This window comes from Centropristis striata, chromosome 6 (assembly GCF_030273125.1).
Source record: "Centropristis striata isolate RG_2023a ecotype Rhode Island chromosome 6, C.striata_1.0, whole genome shotgun sequence".
NCBI lineage: Eukaryota > Metazoa > Chordata > Actinopteri > Perciformes > Serranidae > Centropristis > Centropristis striata.
Genome location: NC_081522.1, coordinates 38540639 through 38559139, shown reverse-complemented (window position 1 = coordinate 38559139; position 18501 = coordinate 38540639). Strand labels below are relative to the sequence as shown.

Sequence of the window (18501 nt, the reverse complement as noted above, 5' to 3'; positions counted from 1 at the left end):
CCAGGTCAGGTCGGCACTTTTCTTTTTCTTGTTGCTGTTGTTTGGCCACTGTACCCAAGCTGTGTGGTAATCCGCCATTTTGTCATATCCAATCTATTTATGTTTAAAGATGCTGCCGTGTTGTTTGTTTTGTTTTTTGTTGGTTTGTTGGTTGTTGTTTTTGTTTTGTTTTAACTTTTTTTTTTCTTGTATACCAAAAAAACATATAAAACTATGATTGCTTTGTGAGAAACATGTATTCTAACCAATGTGAACTTGGCAATAAAAAGAATATAAAAAATAAAAAAAGTGGACTCCAAGGCCTAAGGACATACTGTTTATACATATTCAGGTTCTTATTGTTATATATACTTTTTATTTTTATTTATTTACTTGTTTATTTTATTTATTTATTTATTTTTATTATTTTTGCTTTATTTTTATCTTGTTTATTATTAAAATTTCAACTTTTTTTCTTACATTAATCCACATTTCACACATCCACATTTCTTATTTGGTGGAGGGCGAATAGGGAGAAAAAGTTTGCTCTGTTCCATGTAAAATATGTCTTGCTGTTTGATCTGCTGTAATTTGCAAACAAAAACTAATAAACACACTCATAAAATGTGGATCATCTGAGGCGCCACCACCTCGAGGCCGATAACAACAAACATTGTTTGATATCCAACTGTTAATATGTTTAGTTAAAAAACATGGTTTTTTTTGTTTAAATTGAGACTTGTGTTACATTTGTTATCATTGTGTCATTTTTATCATGTAAATGGAGGGAGAAAAGGCAATTTCGGCTTCAAGAATCGGCCCAAAATAAAACAAAAAAAAAATCGGCAGCACATATCGGGGATCTAATGTTGTTTTTTTTGTTGTTTTTCTTTTTCTGTCTGTTTTTGGTGTCTGTCTCGGCTGTTTGTAAGTGTTTGTATTATATGTTGAAAAATGAAAAATGAAATAAATACTTAAAAAAAAAAGACTGATGTCAAAGTAATCGGCATCGATTATCGACAGTATTTGTAGTATTGATTCACTATTCTGAAGCAGCAGAAACGTGTTCAGCTGCATCTTTAACTTGTTTGCAGCTCAACGACCCCAAAAATCTGCACAAAAACAAGCAAAAAGGACAAAAGCTCATACTTCCATACAAGTTTATGATAAAAATCCAATGAAACATCATTGATTCATACAAAGTAGCATAGTCAGCCAATTCAACTCAAGCTCTAATAATAAAAAAAAAAAACACGATTAAATAAAAAAAGGTAGAAAGAAATGCATTCATCAACATGTTCCAAACAAGAGGATCTTTATCTTTTTCCTACAACAATCTGACAAAAATATTTATCAGTTACAACTTGGCAGTCATTTGTTCCACAAAAATACACAGTAAGAGTAATATTTAAAAAATGAAGAGGGGGGAAAACATTTAGATGAACTGTTAACTATTGTCGCCGTGGCCCAGAGGATCGATGGGGAGAAATGTTGAAAAGTCTCAGAAACCTCCAAAAAACAACAACACAAACAAACACTGGATGTGCCAGTTGGAAAGTGAAAAAGATGTGGAGACCGGTTTAAAAAAAATAGGAGGAGAAGGTGACAAATAGTCCGTCTTGGTGCGGAAAAGATCCTGATGTGATGCAGTTCATGAGCAGTATGTACTGTATGTGTGTGTGTGTGTGTGTGTTTTTGTGTGTGTGTGTTTTTGTGTGTGTGTGGGGTCTCAGTAGATCCGGCCCCGGCTCCTGTTGCCTCGGCCTCCGAAGCCTCGTCCTCGGCCGCCCCTGAAGCCTCCGCGCTGCTCTGGAGTCCAGAAAGACAAAGACATGGGTCAGTACACTCGGGTTGTCAAAAGTATGGATACTCAAAAAGTATCAATACTAAGGGCGCTTTCACACCTATCTCGTTTAGGACTTTTCAGTTTGATCAGAACCTAAATTCCAGGTGTGAAAGGTGCCGCGGACCAAAGTTTGGTCCGACCAAAAGAGGTGGTCTGGGTCCGGACCAAACCAACCAAGGTCCGAACCTTTTGCAGTGTGAAAACAACTTTTTTTTTTTATAGTTCGGACCTTCGTATTGCGACGGTCCCCGTCTAGTGTTGAGGTGCTGATGTGGTTGACAGTTGTTTCTCCTATGTGTCCCTGAAGGTACCATCAGCAGATTGTGGATTTGGAGCACCTGGTTCAGGCGCTCCTTAAAGGATAAAACCCAGAGTCAACGCGGCTCTTTCTCTCTGCGCTGCATCCTGCCAGCAGCATTTTGTCTTTGTTTGGTTTCTGCTTTGTTTCCACTTTACAACATTTCCACTTCATATTGCTCACACATCCACATTTACATTACTGATGTTACTGACTTACACACTTCATATTTGTACTTATTACCTCAGTTGTTTAAGTTAATTTAATAAATTCATTAATTTCTAGACATCCTTTGTGTCCTGTTCCGTATTTGTCATAGCCTAGGAGCCGGGTTATGATGGTATCAATGACAGGAAGTTTTTTTCTTCTTCTTCTTCTGCTATTTGTACTTCAGTAACAGTTAACATTCAACCACTGGACATTTGGCTTTAGACAGATAAGACTATGTTATGGTTAGACTATGAAGGTTATGGACAAAGATTTGACTAAAATTAGGATTTAGGCAGGAATAAATAGTCAATTTTTGATTGTGGGGTGATATTAAAAGTTAATATCAGGTCAGATCCAACATTAGTGTGTGCACTAGACAATTTACAATTTAAAACCCAGAATAATACAACAACGTACAACAATGAGTGAACTAACGACTAGAAATGAGCAAAAGGTGATCAGTGTGTAGATAAATGAACAGAAGAAGTGCCAGAGTGCTCCTCACCATAGGTAAAATTGCCAATGGTGGCACTGTACTTGCCGCTGGGGGGATTGTAGATTTGCCGTGCGTCCCTCCGGGGCTGAGGAGAAACCTGCTTCTTTGTGCTGCCGCCGGAGCCCATCTCCTCCCCCGACGGACGCTTGGCCCTAAAGACACAGAGGCACGGAGATGATTCACTAGAGGAAGATGAAACTGATGTGTGTGTATGTTTTCTGATCATTAAATTAGAGTTGTTCTGATTCCGATACCAGTATCGGAAATGGCTCCCATACTGCTGAAAATGTTGGCATCAGAATCGGCGAGTACTGGAGTCCAGGCACCAATCTGATACCACGTAATTTATTAAATGAGCTCTTAAAACAGGAGAGGTTTAATGTTCCGTTAGTTCGATTATTTACATTGCAGCACATAGAGAGTCTGGCAGCTAATGGTGCGTTCAAGGTCTTCACGAATGTCAGAATTTTCGACGTTCCGAGCTCCAAGTTCCAACTTTCAGTGTTAATATAAAACGCCATAAGGCGTTTCGGTCAGAACGTGTTAGACCCGCCTTCAAAATAAAAGCAAACACATGTAGCTTTCAAAATAAGAGCACATGGATGTGTTAGCAGAGTCCACCACAGAATTTACAAGAAGACTGTCAAAATAAGAGGCCTTAAATAAAACATAAAAGAACCCTTGTTCTCCTTTACAATAATTCTCTAAAATATGCAATGATTCAGATGGAATAGTGGCATTAGAATGTGTGAGAGGCACCAAATTTAGGCTTTTAGGGCAAAAATGTTCCCCCAGATTTATTTATTTAAGTTGCTGTTGCACTAATGTTTTGTATACTGTTTTATTTAAAAATAAATGGCTTGAATCTGCTGTATTTATTCATGTTTTATAAAGGGTTTAACCTGAGCCAGGCCTTACCACAATGATAATCATATCACAGTCATGCAGGTGTAGGATGATGTTTTTTTTTATAACATACTGGTATCGGATCGGTACTCGGTATCGGCCGATACCCACAGCACAAGTATCGGAATCGGTATCGGGAGGGAAAAAATGGTATCAGAACATCTCTACATGAAATGAGTGATGAGACTCACGCTACGGCCTCTGCCTTCTGGACCGGCTTCCAGGACAGAGTCACTGTGCTCTTAAAGGATGGAGGGTTGTGGAACAGATCCTGGAACAAAAATAAAGACAAGATATTCCTTTATTAGTCCCACAAAAAGGGACATTTTCAGTGTTACAGCAGCAAAAACAGAAAGAAGCATCAATAAATAATAAATAGTAAACAAGCAATTCAAACCATAAGAAATTATAAAGTATTAATTTAAACAAGAGGAAATATACAAATTAGGAATAGTATACCGCAGTACAAAGTCTAACTGCAGTAAAAACATTTTTGGTCAAAATTGAGTTATAACTAAAAATGAAGTCCTTTATGTCTGTTTTATCTTGTGACAAAGTTTTAGATTCCAATTTTGCTTTAGTTCAGAGAAATAATAATGTAAAAGTTGCAGTAACGACAAAATCAAAACCAAAGCTAAACTTTGACTGTGATACAGTGTAGTCTTGTATTTCTTCATTGTGTTGAATAGTGAAGACAAAAATAGAAATTATAAGTTTATTTGATAGGGAAATTAATATCTAGATAGTGATTAAGTAAAAAAAAGTGTGATAATATTAAAATTAAGACTAAAATATAACATTACTTGATAATATCAAGTATAAAATACACAAATCTTTGAATAGAAGTGTTAAAATAACATTATAGTTACTGGACTATGTTTATGCATTAATATTAGAACCTTTTACAGCAAAAACCAGAGTGCAGTAACTACATTTTTGGGGTCAAAGGTCAAATAAGTTGTCATGATTTTTGAGCATGAAAATGACATCATCGATACATAGTATAGAGGTGGTAATGTTGATATTTTCACTTTAAATAGAAAACCAGAACTGTCAATTGTAATGCAATCCTGTGCAACACCGCTTCTAAAAGACAGCTCTTGTAAAAGTTGTTTACTTTATATTTATTTTTTATTCTGAGCTATTGTTCCTGTTTTGCTGTTGCAGTGAATTGCATTATTATGGTGACGTGTCTCTGTTTCTCTGGATACATGAATGAGGTGGAAAAAAACCTGTTTTAACACATTGTAGCTGAGTGTAACAACACAGAGTATAAGCTGAGAAAGACTCACCTTGATGAGGACGTTGATGTTGTTTGTGATCTTCAGGGCCACCACTTTGATCTTATTCTGGTTACACAGAGAGGAAAGGTTAGTCAGCGGTTCTACAGAGAAGTGAATCAGTCGAACAGAGTTACCAGCCGCCGTTACCTCGTCTGTCTTCAGAGCGTCTCCCGTCTTTCCTTGCAGAGCGACTCGCAGCTGTCTGATGTAAACCTGCAGGCCTCTGGCAAAATACTGTAACCTGGTGAACCACAGAGCACATTTAATACCAGTAAAGGGATTCAAACGACCAACAAGAGCTGATAGGTGGGTGCATATATGAAAAAAAAAACACCTAACCCTAAAAAATTCTAACAAAAGGTTTCTCAGCTGTTTCTTGTAGCATTAGATGTCCTTAATAACACAGTACAAGTTTACCAAAATCTGGCCACTAGAAAGGAAGCACCAACTCTAGGCAAAGCCATATGAGAAAGGAGACATAATAATAATAATAATAATAATAATAATAATAATAATAATAATAATTAGTGAAGGGAAACTAGTGGTGAAGGTGCTCATGCAGGAAGACTCACTGGAACTGATCAGACCTTTGTGGTTGTAAATGAAATAAATAATACGAGTGAAGCTAATAAAGTTAAATTAAATGTATGCATGTTATCCATTTTCCAGAATATATGTACCGTATATGACCTATAATAATGAGTTGGAAATTACGTAAATACATGGCCAAAATGAACATATCTATTTGATCAAATAATCATCTAGTGATATTCTTAAGAGATTTAAATTAATCCTTGACCCAGAAAATTTTGACACCAAGATTGACCTTCTGAATGGGTTTAAAGACCTGGAGGTTTTGAAAATGGGGCATTTCTTCGCTAAACTTTTAGTCTGTTTTAAGTACATCTGATACTACTGTAAACCACTGAGAAACCTTTTGTTAGAATTTTTTTAGGGTTAAACCATATTTGCACCCGACTACATTTGGTCTGTCACCATGGTTACCAAGGATGCTATTGGAGTCTCCATGAATACATACTCATTATTATTATTATGATAAGTATAAGAACCTGTGTAAAATAGTCACTATTTGAGATATCTTCATCAAATTTGAGCTGGGAGTAGATAAAATTATATACTTTGACCCCATTGTGTTTTCCAGCCCATAAATCCCAATTTAAATAATCTGCAGCCCTGTATTTACCAACAATATTCAGGCAGACAATAAAAAACAAATTTTAAGTGTGTTTCAACTTCCATCACTCAATAACAGCAGCACGTGCTGTTATTCTGACTCTTTGGGAATAAACTCAGAGTGTTACCTTTCAAATGGGACCAGAACCAGATTCACTCCAAACTCTTCAAGAACAGCTTTCAAGTTACATTTTCAATGTTTTTTTAAGGTGATTTAAGGTTAATTTGCAGGAACTCTAAAAGGTTAAAACTTAATACTTTGATTGACTTAATTTTAGTATGTTTTTAAGTACATCTGATACTACTGTAAACCACTGAGAAACCTTTTGTTACATTTTTTTGTAGTGTTAAACCATATTTGCACCTGACTATGAACCTTCAACCCGCCCAACATGCTCTTTTATTTGACTAATCCCTCTCTGGGAGACTCTTTGTCTCACCTGATCTTGAAGTCTTTGAGGCGCTCGGCGTCCACTTTGTCGAGGAGGAAGTCTGGCAGTTTCTTCCCCAGCTGGTGGAAGCCGAAGAGGAGACACTCCACGTAGCTGAACTGCAGTTTGGGCTCCTCGCTCGCCGAGTTCTCGCCGTTCTCCGCCTCGTCGGGTGGCAGAGGCATGAACTCCTACAGACACAGAAACAGGAACCTTTGTGTTAGTTTCACTTTATTGTCAAACTGTTTGGACCAAAAAGGGGTTTACTGGAACAAAGGGATGGTTTCATCTTCTACTAGTATTTACATTTATTGTGGAACCTGCATTAAAACTGCCTCTACACTGCAAAAAGGTGTCTAAAAACAAGATGAAAACACTAAATCTGAGGGAAATTATCTTGTTGCATGGACAGATAATTTCACTTGACAAGATTTCTTAAATCTAGAAATAAGCATGTTGAACGCTTAAAATAAGAAATTAACTCTTAAAACAAGATAAATTAAAGCCGCAAGCAGCGATGAACTGGCTCGAAGTAAAAGTACAAAAGTATCAGCATCAAATGTACTTAGAGTATCAAAAGTAAAAGAACTCGTTCTGCAGAATGAACCCACTCAGACTGTTTTATATATTCTAAATCATATCATTACATTATTATTATTGATGCATTTATGTAAGCAGCATTTTTATTTCTCAATGTTGAGCTCATTTTTACTACTTAATATACCGTTATGAGGTTTAATTTAATAAAAATGTCTAATGACTTTAAATGTATCATGTTTTCATGTTAAATCTCGACCTGGAAAGTAACTAAAGCCGTCAGCTAAATGTAGTAGAGTAGAAGTATAAAGTTACATAAATGGAAGTACAAGTATCTCATAAAAGTAGAAGATTCAGATCCCTTACTGCAGTAAAAGTACTAATACCACACTGTGAAATGACTCCACTACAGTAAAAGTCCTGCATTCAAAACTTACTGAAGTAAAAGTACAAAAGCATCAAAATGTACTCAAAGTATCAAAAGCAAAAGTACTAGTTTAATTTATATAAAATTGTATATTCATTTTATATTTATCATGTTTTTTTATGTTAAATCTCGACCTGAAAAGTAAATAAAGTTGTCAGCTAAATGTAGTAGAGTAGAAGTATAAAGTTACATAAAATGGAAATACTCAAGTAAAGTACAAGTTCCTCAAAATTGTACTTAAGTACATGTACTTAGTTACATTCCACAACTGGAAACAAGATACTTTCTTCCACGGAGTCCTGGACAAGACTGATTAAATGTTAAACAGATAAATAGATGTTAAATGTAATTTATTGTGCTGCTGGTTTACACAAAGAGTTTATTGATGCAGTAAAATTATCGTTTTTAGAGGCTAAACTCCAACACATATGAACTGAATCAGAATATTTCTTTGGATAAAACATATTTTAGTACAGTACTTGAGTAAATGTACTAAGTTTCTTTCCACCACTACAGCACAGAGCTGACGGAGGGACGAACAGAAAGAAGAATGTGAAGAAGGATGTAAGGGCCAATAAGAGCCAGTTCATCAATAACAATTTAAGTTAAAAACAGTTTAAAAATGAATGATGATAATTTCATTGTAATTCATGCAATGCTTAGAGTATATTAGTTTAAAATATACAATTAGTAATGTTTAAAGGGTTAAAAATGTTTCTATGCTTTAAATTTTACATTGTGATGTCACTATATAGTGGTAACTATGGTAACCGACTGTGTATCTTAAGTTTTTTTTAGAGTCAGAACATGGTGGAAGCAACACAGTCTTTGGACCTGTGTGTCAGACTTGTAATTTACTTGTTGTTTTTAAGTAAACATTTTAAGTTATAGTTCAAGTTCTAGTTTAAGTTTTTAATTTTTTAAGACAAAGAAGTTGTCATGTCTCGTCACTCACGTGGAAAATGACTGTTTTTGCTGACTGAAGTTTTTCTGTAAATCCAACAGAAGTGTCAACTCTTCCTACTAAATAATAGATTTTTCAGCCTCTGGAGCAGATAGAAATGAAATTCAAAAAGTATTTGAGAGCTTATAGCTGTTATATCTGAGCTCCTTCCGCTATAGTCGTCTTCCACCATGATTTCAGTTCTGGAAAAGTCCCATGATGCATTGCGACACTGCCACATGTATTCTCATTTTGTGTCTTTTTTTGTCATTTTGTGTCCTTTTTTAGTCACTTTGTGTCTTTTTGGTCATTTTGTGTCTTTTTTTGGTTATTTTGTGTCTTTTTTTTGGTAATTCTGTGTCTTTTTTAATAATTTTGTGTCTTTTGGGGTAATTCTGTGTCTTTTTTAATAATTTTGTGTCTTTTTTTGGTCATTTTGTGTCTTTTTTTTGTGATGATTTCAAAGTTCTGGAAAATTCCCATGTTGCATTGCGACACTCCCACATGTATCCTGATGCATTTCATTGGCCAAGAGGCCAAAAATAGGTGGAAAAAACTACAAATACTACAAAACGACGTATCCGCTCTCCCGGCTTTAATGGTAGAATAACCATGGTTGTAATGAAATAATGCCACTCTAGAAGTGGCACGGTTAAGAAGGAAGACCAAACGGAGTGCCGCTACAAAGGAAATGCTAAAAAGAGCAGCAGAGGAATCTCAGAATAGATCAGAAGGGAAAGTGCCAATGTGTATTTTTTATTTCTGAGTGGTCCAACAGCAAGAGGACGATCCGTTCTCACCAGCAGCTTGGTAAACAGCATGTTGAGGTTGGCCTCCAGCTTGTCCATGTCTCCACAGAACGGACTCATCTCAGCCAGCAGCTTCAGCACCTACACACACACACACACACACACACACACACACACAGAGCTCAGCAGATCCCTCACAGTGTAATGTGCATTGCTAATGAGAAACAGTGTTGCGTGGTGCAGACTAATGACCCATTAACAACATGCAGTTGGCTGACACGTCTGACAGGTGGCTGCCACGCTGACTTTGTTTACTACTACAGCCGCTCACCAAATGTCAGACATTAGAGTAGGGCTGGCCGATATGGCCCTGAAAGAATATCACAATATTTCAGGCTATTTTTGCGATAACGATATTCTTGACAATATTAGGAAATACTTAAAAAGATATAGAAAATTATTTTTTTTAGTCTGTATAAATTATTAAAAATCTAACATGTAGTTTGAAGTGCAAATCTCAACAGTTGCCAAATACAAAAAAAAATTACTCTCGACTCTTGAGTATGAGCAAATAATAAAAATAACCATTTAGGGGTTTCGTGGGCATATTTTAATGACATTTTGTAAAGGAGAATAAAGGTTCTTGTATGTTTTATTTAAGGCATCTTATTTTGACAGTCTTCTTGTAAATTCTGTGGTGGATTCTGTTAACACACTGTGCTCTTATTTTGAAAGCTGCGTGTGTTTAAACCAGATCCTTCATTTAGCCTTACTAGGCTGCTCCATAACACATTTATTAGGACGATATATTTTCCCAGAAACTATCAGGATAAACCATAGTATCGTTTTATAACAATATTAGAGCATAATAAGTTCATCCTTTTCCACAGCGATGAACTTTTAAATCTAAGAAATAAATATACCAAAAATAATATAAAACATGGACATTTGGACAATTAACTAAATCATTTATTTTTAATTGAGTTATTTATTTCAATTTTTATTTGAGTAATTTATTTATTGTAACATTTATTTAATTTGTTTTGATCAATCATGAGACAATATGAATGACAGCCCGTCATCTGCATAATGAAGAATAAAAAGGAAAAAAAAAAACTATCGTGTCCATTTTATATATCAAACGATAAGTCGACAAAACACAAAAAACGAACAAACAAAAAAAGCATCCGGTCGCATTTGGCGTTATGCAAGCAATCATGTTTTTCTGGCTATTCTCACCCACAAATCTCTGCAGAAAAAGTATTTGATTTGGAACGCAGCTTCTGTTTCAGAGAATTCAACTTTTGTCTGTAGATAGTTCCAAAAACTACAATACCCATGAGCCTCAGCGGCTGTTGGCATAGAGAAGAGCCAGTCAGAGAATCCGATTCGCAGTCAAACCAGAATATAAAAGTACATTTATTAAGACTACATCTGCATGAAAAACGTTTTAAAGTGAGGTTTTAAAATAAAACAGTTTGAACCGGCGTTTTACATTGTTTTGGAAATAATCTCTATGCAAACACACGTGAGCCAACAACTCAAAATCAGGTCTGCTCACAACTGTTGCAAACTGCTACAAATAGTTTCCTTTTGTACATGCAGCCAGTAGCAGCATTATTATTAAAACAGCTTCATGCATAGACAGGTCAGACACACCTAGAACTCATTATCTATGTTGAATTAACGGCTGCTGATGTTTGTTTCCTCCCAGGAAAGGGTGGAGTGATATCCTCATAGGCCTGTCACGATAATTACTATATCGAGTTATAGTTTGATATATAAAAATGGACACGATATTTTTTTTCTGGACACAATATATTGACTTTTTGTGCTTTTTTGTGTTAGATTATAGCTGCAAATGTTTGACAGGGAGCGTGATTTACCAAAAAAATAACTATATTTCCAAAGCAGCCATTCCAGCTGTTTATATGTTATTTTAATAATAAAATAATATAATACATAATGATTATCTCAGTGCAATGTTTTGTTAACGTAGCCTGAAAGTCTATTTTATTTGTCTTGGTTGTTGTTTATTTATTTATGTTTTATTTATCTAGGACATTTTAATATTTCTTTTTCACATTTCAATTCCAATTATTAATATTCTCAAGATTTAAAGTTTTTTTTTTAAGTTATTATGCTTTAATAACGTTATAAAACTAAAACAACATAGATATAATGATACCATCTTTTATCCTGATTTCTGTAAAAATATATATTGTCCTAAAAATGTGATAAGATCATATAAAATAAAATGTGGATAAGATCCGATCAGACTCACGATGTGTTCAGTGTTTGATCAATAAATATTAAAAAAGAAGAACTGACCTCCAGCTGGATGTCCAGCTCAGCCACAGGACTCGTCAGGGCGCTGAGGTTGGGCAGGACGTGTTCACAGAAGTAGGTAACGAAGCGTGTGGAATGGACATTTTTCTGCAAAAAGAGGAGAAAAATAGAATTAATGCACACTTTTACACATGAATGTATTCCTATGAGATAAATAATGTAAAAATAGACCATTGGTACCGCAGCTATTTTGATCATTAACCCATTTAGGCCTAAAACGCCTAGAAAACCTCTGGGTGATTTTAAAATAAGCCCCTAAAACCTCAAGTTTTTCTGGAAATTCAACAGAAGTGTCAACTCTTCCTACTAAATAATAGATTTTTCAGCCTCTGTAGCAGATAGAAATGAAATTCAAAAAGTATTTGAGAGCTTATAGCTGTTATATCTGAGCTCCCTCCGCTATAGTCGTCTTCACCATGATTTCAGTTCTGGAAAAAGCCCATGATGCATTGCGACACTCCCAAATGTATTCTCATTTTGGTCATTTTGTGTCTTTTTGTGTCATTTTGTGTCTTTTTTTTAGTAATTTTGTGTATTTTTTTAGTAATATTGTGTCTTTGTGTATTTTTTTAAGTCATTTTGAGTCTTTTTTTTTTGTCATTTTGTGTATTTTTCAAGTCATTTTGTGTATTTTTCAAGTCATTTTGTGTATTTTTCAAGTCATTTTGTGTCTTTTTTTGGTGATGATTTCAAAGTTCTGGAAAAGTCCCATGTTGCATTGCGACACTCCCACATGTATTCTGATGCATTTCATTGGCCAAGAGACCGAAAATAGGTGAAAAAAACAATACTACAAAAAGACGTATCCTCTTTCCCGACTTTAATGGTAGAATAACGCAGCAGCGCCCCCGCTTTTAATGGTAGAAATGCGGTAAAGCTTTCCCGCCTTAAATGGGTTAAGCTCCTTTTCATACTAATATACCAAAACATTCTGACTCCAGCTTCTAAAACATGAGGATCTGCTGCCATGTTGTGTATTAATCAGTGATCGTGGTTGACTTAAGTTGTTTTGTTTGTACTCACAGAGAAGAGGGGCAGGGCCTGGCGCGTGCACTGCAGCAGGCGGTCCACGGTGTCTGGGTCTGCCGGGTTGAGGGCCTGCTCCAGGAAGGCCTGCTCCACCACCAGCTCCACCAGCTGCTGCCGCCCGTTCACCGTCTGCAGCACCCGCAGCCCCGACACCACACGCATCAGCAGCACAAACTCCTCCCCCGTCACGTCCTCCAGAACCTGAGGAGAGAAAACCTTCATCAACACGTGTTCCTGTCTGGTTTTACACAGGCTAACGGACACAAAAATCCCATGTAGTTGGATGTCCTGATGTGGTTTAGTACCAGGAGGTCTTGATGTGGTTTAGTACCTCGGACCAAATGACATGCTTGATCTGTGGCGCGCGAGTCAATACGAAATTATTATCTTATTATTGTACTATAAAAGCTGACCCGCCGGTATTATACGGCGCATTTACCGCTAATACTACAAATCGCACAATGCCCTGCTGTTGTTTTGGCGCGTCAATCAGGACAGGACCCAGAAACTAGCTCCTTAGTGACAGTCGTCGTAGCAACCTCAAGCTTGAGCTGTCTCCCAGCTACCTGTTGAAAAAGTTTATTTTGATATTTAAATCAGAAGGATGCAAATAGAAAAGAGGCATACGATTTTTATTTTATTTTTATTTAATAAATTAATGACATTGATGTGTTTTTTATTTGAAATTTGATTTTGCATGTCTGCACTATTTAGTTATATATTGTATGTTTATAAGAGTTGCTGGTTCCATATTTAATGTTAAAGCAAAACATGTTTGGTAGATATTAAAAGGTTTGTTTGTTCAATGTTGGCCCGCGATTTTATTTAAGTTTTAAATTTTGGCCCATTGTGTATTTGAGTTTGACACCCCTGCCTGAGGTCATCTGGAACTGGCTTGTTGCGTGTCCCAAGAACAAGAACTAAGCGTTGAGGCAGCTTTTAGTTCTTCTGCTCCTCACCTGTGAAACAAACTACCTGTAGATCTGAGGTCAGCTCCTTTAAATCAGGACTAAAAACACTATTGTTTACTGCAGCGTACTCTTATCTGCTCTACTCTACTGCCCTTACTTTTTAACTACACAATGTTTGACTTGTGCTTTTTATTATTTTATCTATTTTCTTATCCTGCTGTATCTTATTTGTATTTTTATTTCCATTTCCCTGTTTTAATTGACTGTTTTTACTGTTTTCAATTGTGTCTTGCTGTTTTTAATGTTTATGTAACGCACTTTGAATCACCTTGTGTTGAATTGTGCTATACAAATAAACTTGCCTTGCCTTGATAAAGTCACAGAAAAATATCACTCATCTATTATTAAAGATCACCAATCAATGCTGCACTATATACGAACCTTCTTTGTCTCTGCGAACACGTAGTCCTCCACCTCCTTCGTCATGACGTCCTCTGGCAGCGTCTTCAGCTTGGTGGACAGAAACTTGATGGCCCTTTCTCGCACGATGTCTTCTCCCTGCAGGATCTGAGAGAAGAGGCCTCCGAGAGTACCTGCACCACAGAAAACAGCACAAGATCATTCAATCAAGCCTTTTTCAAGCATATTCCTAACCTTACAAACATATTGGTTAAAACTAAACTTTTCCAAACTTTCAAGATTTCCTATGAACATTTGGGTAAAGCAACACTTACCCTTAGCATCTATCTTGAAGATAGAAATAAGTGATCCGTTCACTTGGTTGAACTCTGCCGTATCGTCTGAAAGCACAGAAAAACACAGATTGTTCAGAAGGAATTCTAATCTGGGATTTCTATTTTGTTTCAGCAAAATCAGAACAACAATCTAGTGTTTGGACTGAGAAGCAGCTAAACTGATATTCACTGGGAATCGAGGACAGGACAGAGAAACTCAGATGAGATAACTTCAAAGGCCAAAGACAGGGTTTGTTATTTTGCATTTTTGTTCATGCAAAGCGGGGCCACTCCTTACTCACATACAGGTGCATCTCAATAAATTAGGATATCACAGAAAAGTTTATTTATGTGAGTAATTCAATTCAAAAAGGTGAAATTACATATTATATAGATCCATTACACACAGAATGAAACATTTCATGTCTTAATTTATTTTATTTCTTCTAATTATTATGATTATGGCTTACATTTAATGAAGACATAAAATTCAGTGTCTCAAAAAAATTGAATATTACAAAAGACCAATTTTAAAAAGTATGTTTAATATGGAAATGTTGGCCTCTGAACAGTATGTCATCTATATGACTCAATACTTGGTTGACTTGAACTACTGGAAATGTATTATTACTTATGTATTGAGATGTTCCTGTATACTTGAAACATGCACTGTGCAGCTTTATTATCTAGGAAAGTAGAGGTATTAGAATGGGATTCTGTATTGTCAAAAACTCAATATTAACCCATTGAATCCTAGCTCTCAAATACTTTTTGAATTTCATTTCTATCTGCTACAGAGGCTGAAAAATCTATTATTTAGTAGGAAGAGTTGACACTTCTGTTGAATTTCCAGAAAAACTTCAGGTTTTAGGAGCTTATTTTAAAATCGCCCAGAGGTTTTACAGGCAGTTTTTACAGGCGTTTTAGGCCTCAATGGGTTAAATAACTCTGACCGAGATCCATAGTGGAAAAAAAACTTGATTGAACTCCCCAAATGATAAAACCAATTCACCACACTAAAGTGTTTTGCCTGAGGTGTGCCATACCTGTCTGAAGGAGCTGGGTGAGGATATCTGCCACTCTGAGGATGTTCTCTCCGGTTGCAAACCGCGGGAGCTCCTTGATGGCCTGTCGTCGAATCTGGACAAAGACAAGTTCACACAGAGGAGATGATGATGATGATGATGATGATGATGTGAATCCATGCAGCCAAGGGAGGAAACCCCACATCAATTTAGGAAAACATTAAACCCCCAAGTTCACTAGATACACATGTAGCGTCCTTTAAAACTCACCGACACGTCCTCGTCTTCACACAGGTCGAGCTGAGCGTTGATGGCTGCGTCAGCCAGCTCCGGGAAGCTGCTGAAGAACTTGGGGATAAACTGCGCCGCCAGCCGCTTCTCCTTCGGGCCGCCCTTCACGCCGTCCAAGATGACTTGGTAGGCATCTTTGTGCTGCAGAAAAAAAGAGAGCACAACAATAAATACATACATAATACAAGATATACATAATATATAATGATGTGATGTAGGTCTGTGGCTTTGGTTCAGAGTAGGGCTCCAAGAATACTTTATTTTTTTTATTTTATTAGAACAGATGAGTGTTTCCCGAAGCTCAAAACATCATCCTCAAATGTCTTGTTCTGTCCACAACTCAAATACATTCACGTCATGTCATGTAGGAATATGGACACCACAACATATTTACATTTAATAGGCTGGAATCAGAGCACTAATTTAGTAGTTAATAATCAAATAAGTAGAAATATACAAATTAACAATATAAAAAGGAAAATTATATACAATGTGTATATATATATATATATATATATATATATATATATATATATAAATATATATAAAAGAAAATAATAAAAAGATAATTCATAAAGACGATGGAGGAGGTGCATTTACATTTCTTATATGCATGCAAACTAGGTGGTTTCAGTCTGTTACAGAACAAACAATGCAGCCGGTGTGCAGGAATCAGACTTGCAGAACTGGCAACACACCTGCACGTTGACTCACCTATGAACGCAGATATGTGCTGTAAATGGAAACTTAGATCTCAGAGAAAGTAAATGCTTTTCTCGAACAGGTTTCGACCTAACAAAACTATGAAAACTGTGAAAAAGTTCCTATGAAATCCCAGAAACACACTTTAATCTTTAATGAGCAACTACTGTAGGTAGATAGATAAATCACATTTGTATCATTGTTTTGTTTGTATTTTTTTATTTTAATCTAGCTATGTAAATTAAGCAAAGCGTAGTTATTTATAGGTTTAATAAGGAGGATCGCTTATAAGTCCTGTTCTTTCTTTATGATTGTATGTTTTTTAAGTGCAAACTGTGGTGGAAATAGTATTCAGATCCTTTACTTAAGCAAAAGTACTAATACCGAACTGTGAAATTACTCCACTACAAGTAAAAGTCCTGCATTCAAAACTTACTGATACAAAATGTACTTAACGTATCAAAAGTAAATTACTTGTTATGCAGAATGGTGCCACTTAGATTGTTTTATATATTCTAAATATTATTAAATTAAATTTTTACATTATTTGGATTGATGCCTTCATGTAAGCAGTGTTTTAAATTTTATAAACCCAGGGCTCATTTCATTACCTAATATAATCTTAAGATTTTTTTTTTAAAGTCTAATCACTTTAAATTTGTCAAAATGACCACAAAAAAAAGACACAAAATGACCAAAAGAAGACACAAAATTACAAAAAAAAAAACCCCACAGACAAGTGCTCCAACATATATATATCATGACAAGTAATTAAATAATAAATAAATAATAGTAAATCAGGGTTATCATTAGTAATTCCAGTAAATTTAAACAAGTAGAGAATATAAATAAAATGATGAGTTTGAGTGGTTGCCAGGTAGTTTACTTTCCACCACTGAAACAATAAATAAATAAATAAATAAAAATGAACTCGCTCTGATTTCTGCTTGACTTAAAATATGTTCTCATAACTCACGGTTTGCTTCATTTAAATTAAAGAGTATGTAATATTAATAAATAAATATAAATGTGGTTGCCGGCTGGTTTCAGGTCGCTCTGTGACGTCGTCAGCACGGTCACCGTTAGCCACACTTAGCTTAGCATAAACACAACGTTGGTAGTTCACAACAAAGTTACCCGCGCTGCGTGTAAAATAAGATGTTCGGGCCCAGCAGCAGAGCTCGTAGTTAAATTAGGGTTTGAGATAAATAAGTCGGGTTTATCTACCGGGCTGAGGTCCTCCTTCGCGTCAGCCAGGACCCCGTAGCTCCGGTACAGATCCTCGATAGTGACCGCCATCAGCCTCCGGCCGCTCCGCTCAGATAACCGCCGAGAAAACCTCACGGAGAACCGGATAACCCTCCCTGCTGCTCCGCTCGCTCGGTCGGTCGGCCGACTGAAACACAAAGAACCACCGTACTACCCGGGGGAGTGTTCTCCTGGAGAGGGGGCCGGGGAGAAGAAGCGTCGAGCAGCCTGTGAATGAAACCACCGCGGTCTGGTTTATTCCCGCTGTCTCTGTTAGCAGCTAACGATGCTAGGGAAGGATCATAAGAGCGCATGCGCAGGTTGAGCGAATAACGAGGCGACACACAACACACGTGACCGCTACTGTGCGCCAAACAGGTGCGCAGTAAAATAATTTCTTTTTTGTTTTTTTCGGCTGTTTTTTTTCTTTATTAAACAGCTGTACGTCACACAATTGGATTTTTTAACAATAACATGTGAAATTAAGCACGAAATCTGTTGAACAAATGAATTCATCACAAATATGCTGAAACAATTCATAATCCATAATTGAGCAAGGACTTATATAGTCATAATCATCAAAGCCCTGCTCAGAGTAACCTTCTACAGTCATGGAAAAAAAACATTAGACCAATTTGGTCAATTTGTGTCTCTTTTAGTCATTTTTAAATCTACAGTCATGGAAACATTCTTGATAATAACCAAAATCATTATCAATAAAACCATGTTAAATGTCTAGATATCAGCTCTTAAATTAAACTCTTATCAGCTATTGTTGTTGTTATCATTATATTTGTCCAAACAAATGTACCTTTAGTTGAACCAGACATCAAAATAAACAAGAAATTGAATAAAACAAGGGTCTAATAATTGTTTCCATATGTGACAAAGGTGCAGTGGAGCAGTGGCGTGT

General features: G+C 36.2%; 1 protein-coding gene across 1 annotated transcript; it reads right to left on the bottom strand.

Moving 5' to 3' along the window:
- Positions 1–1122: 1122 nt before the first annotated feature.
- On the bottom strand, positions 1123–17867 carry api5 (apoptosis inhibitor 5). The gene is made up of 14 exons (XM_059335334.1): positions 17568–17867; positions 15618–15779; positions 15369–15462; positions 14323–14388; positions 14030–14181; positions 12672–12878; positions 11631–11735; positions 9351–9440; positions 6653–6834; positions 5166–5259; positions 5028–5084; positions 3927–4006; positions 2839–2981; positions 1123–1788 (listed from the first exon to the last, which is right to left on the bottom strand). The coding sequence occupies exons 1-14, from the start codon at positions 17637–17639 to the stop codon at positions 1709–1711; spliced, it is 1584 nt and encodes a 527-aa protein (XP_059191317.1). The 5' UTR covers positions 17640–17867; the 3' UTR covers positions 1123–1708.
- Between the last annotated feature and the right edge of the window lie 634 nt (positions 17868–18501).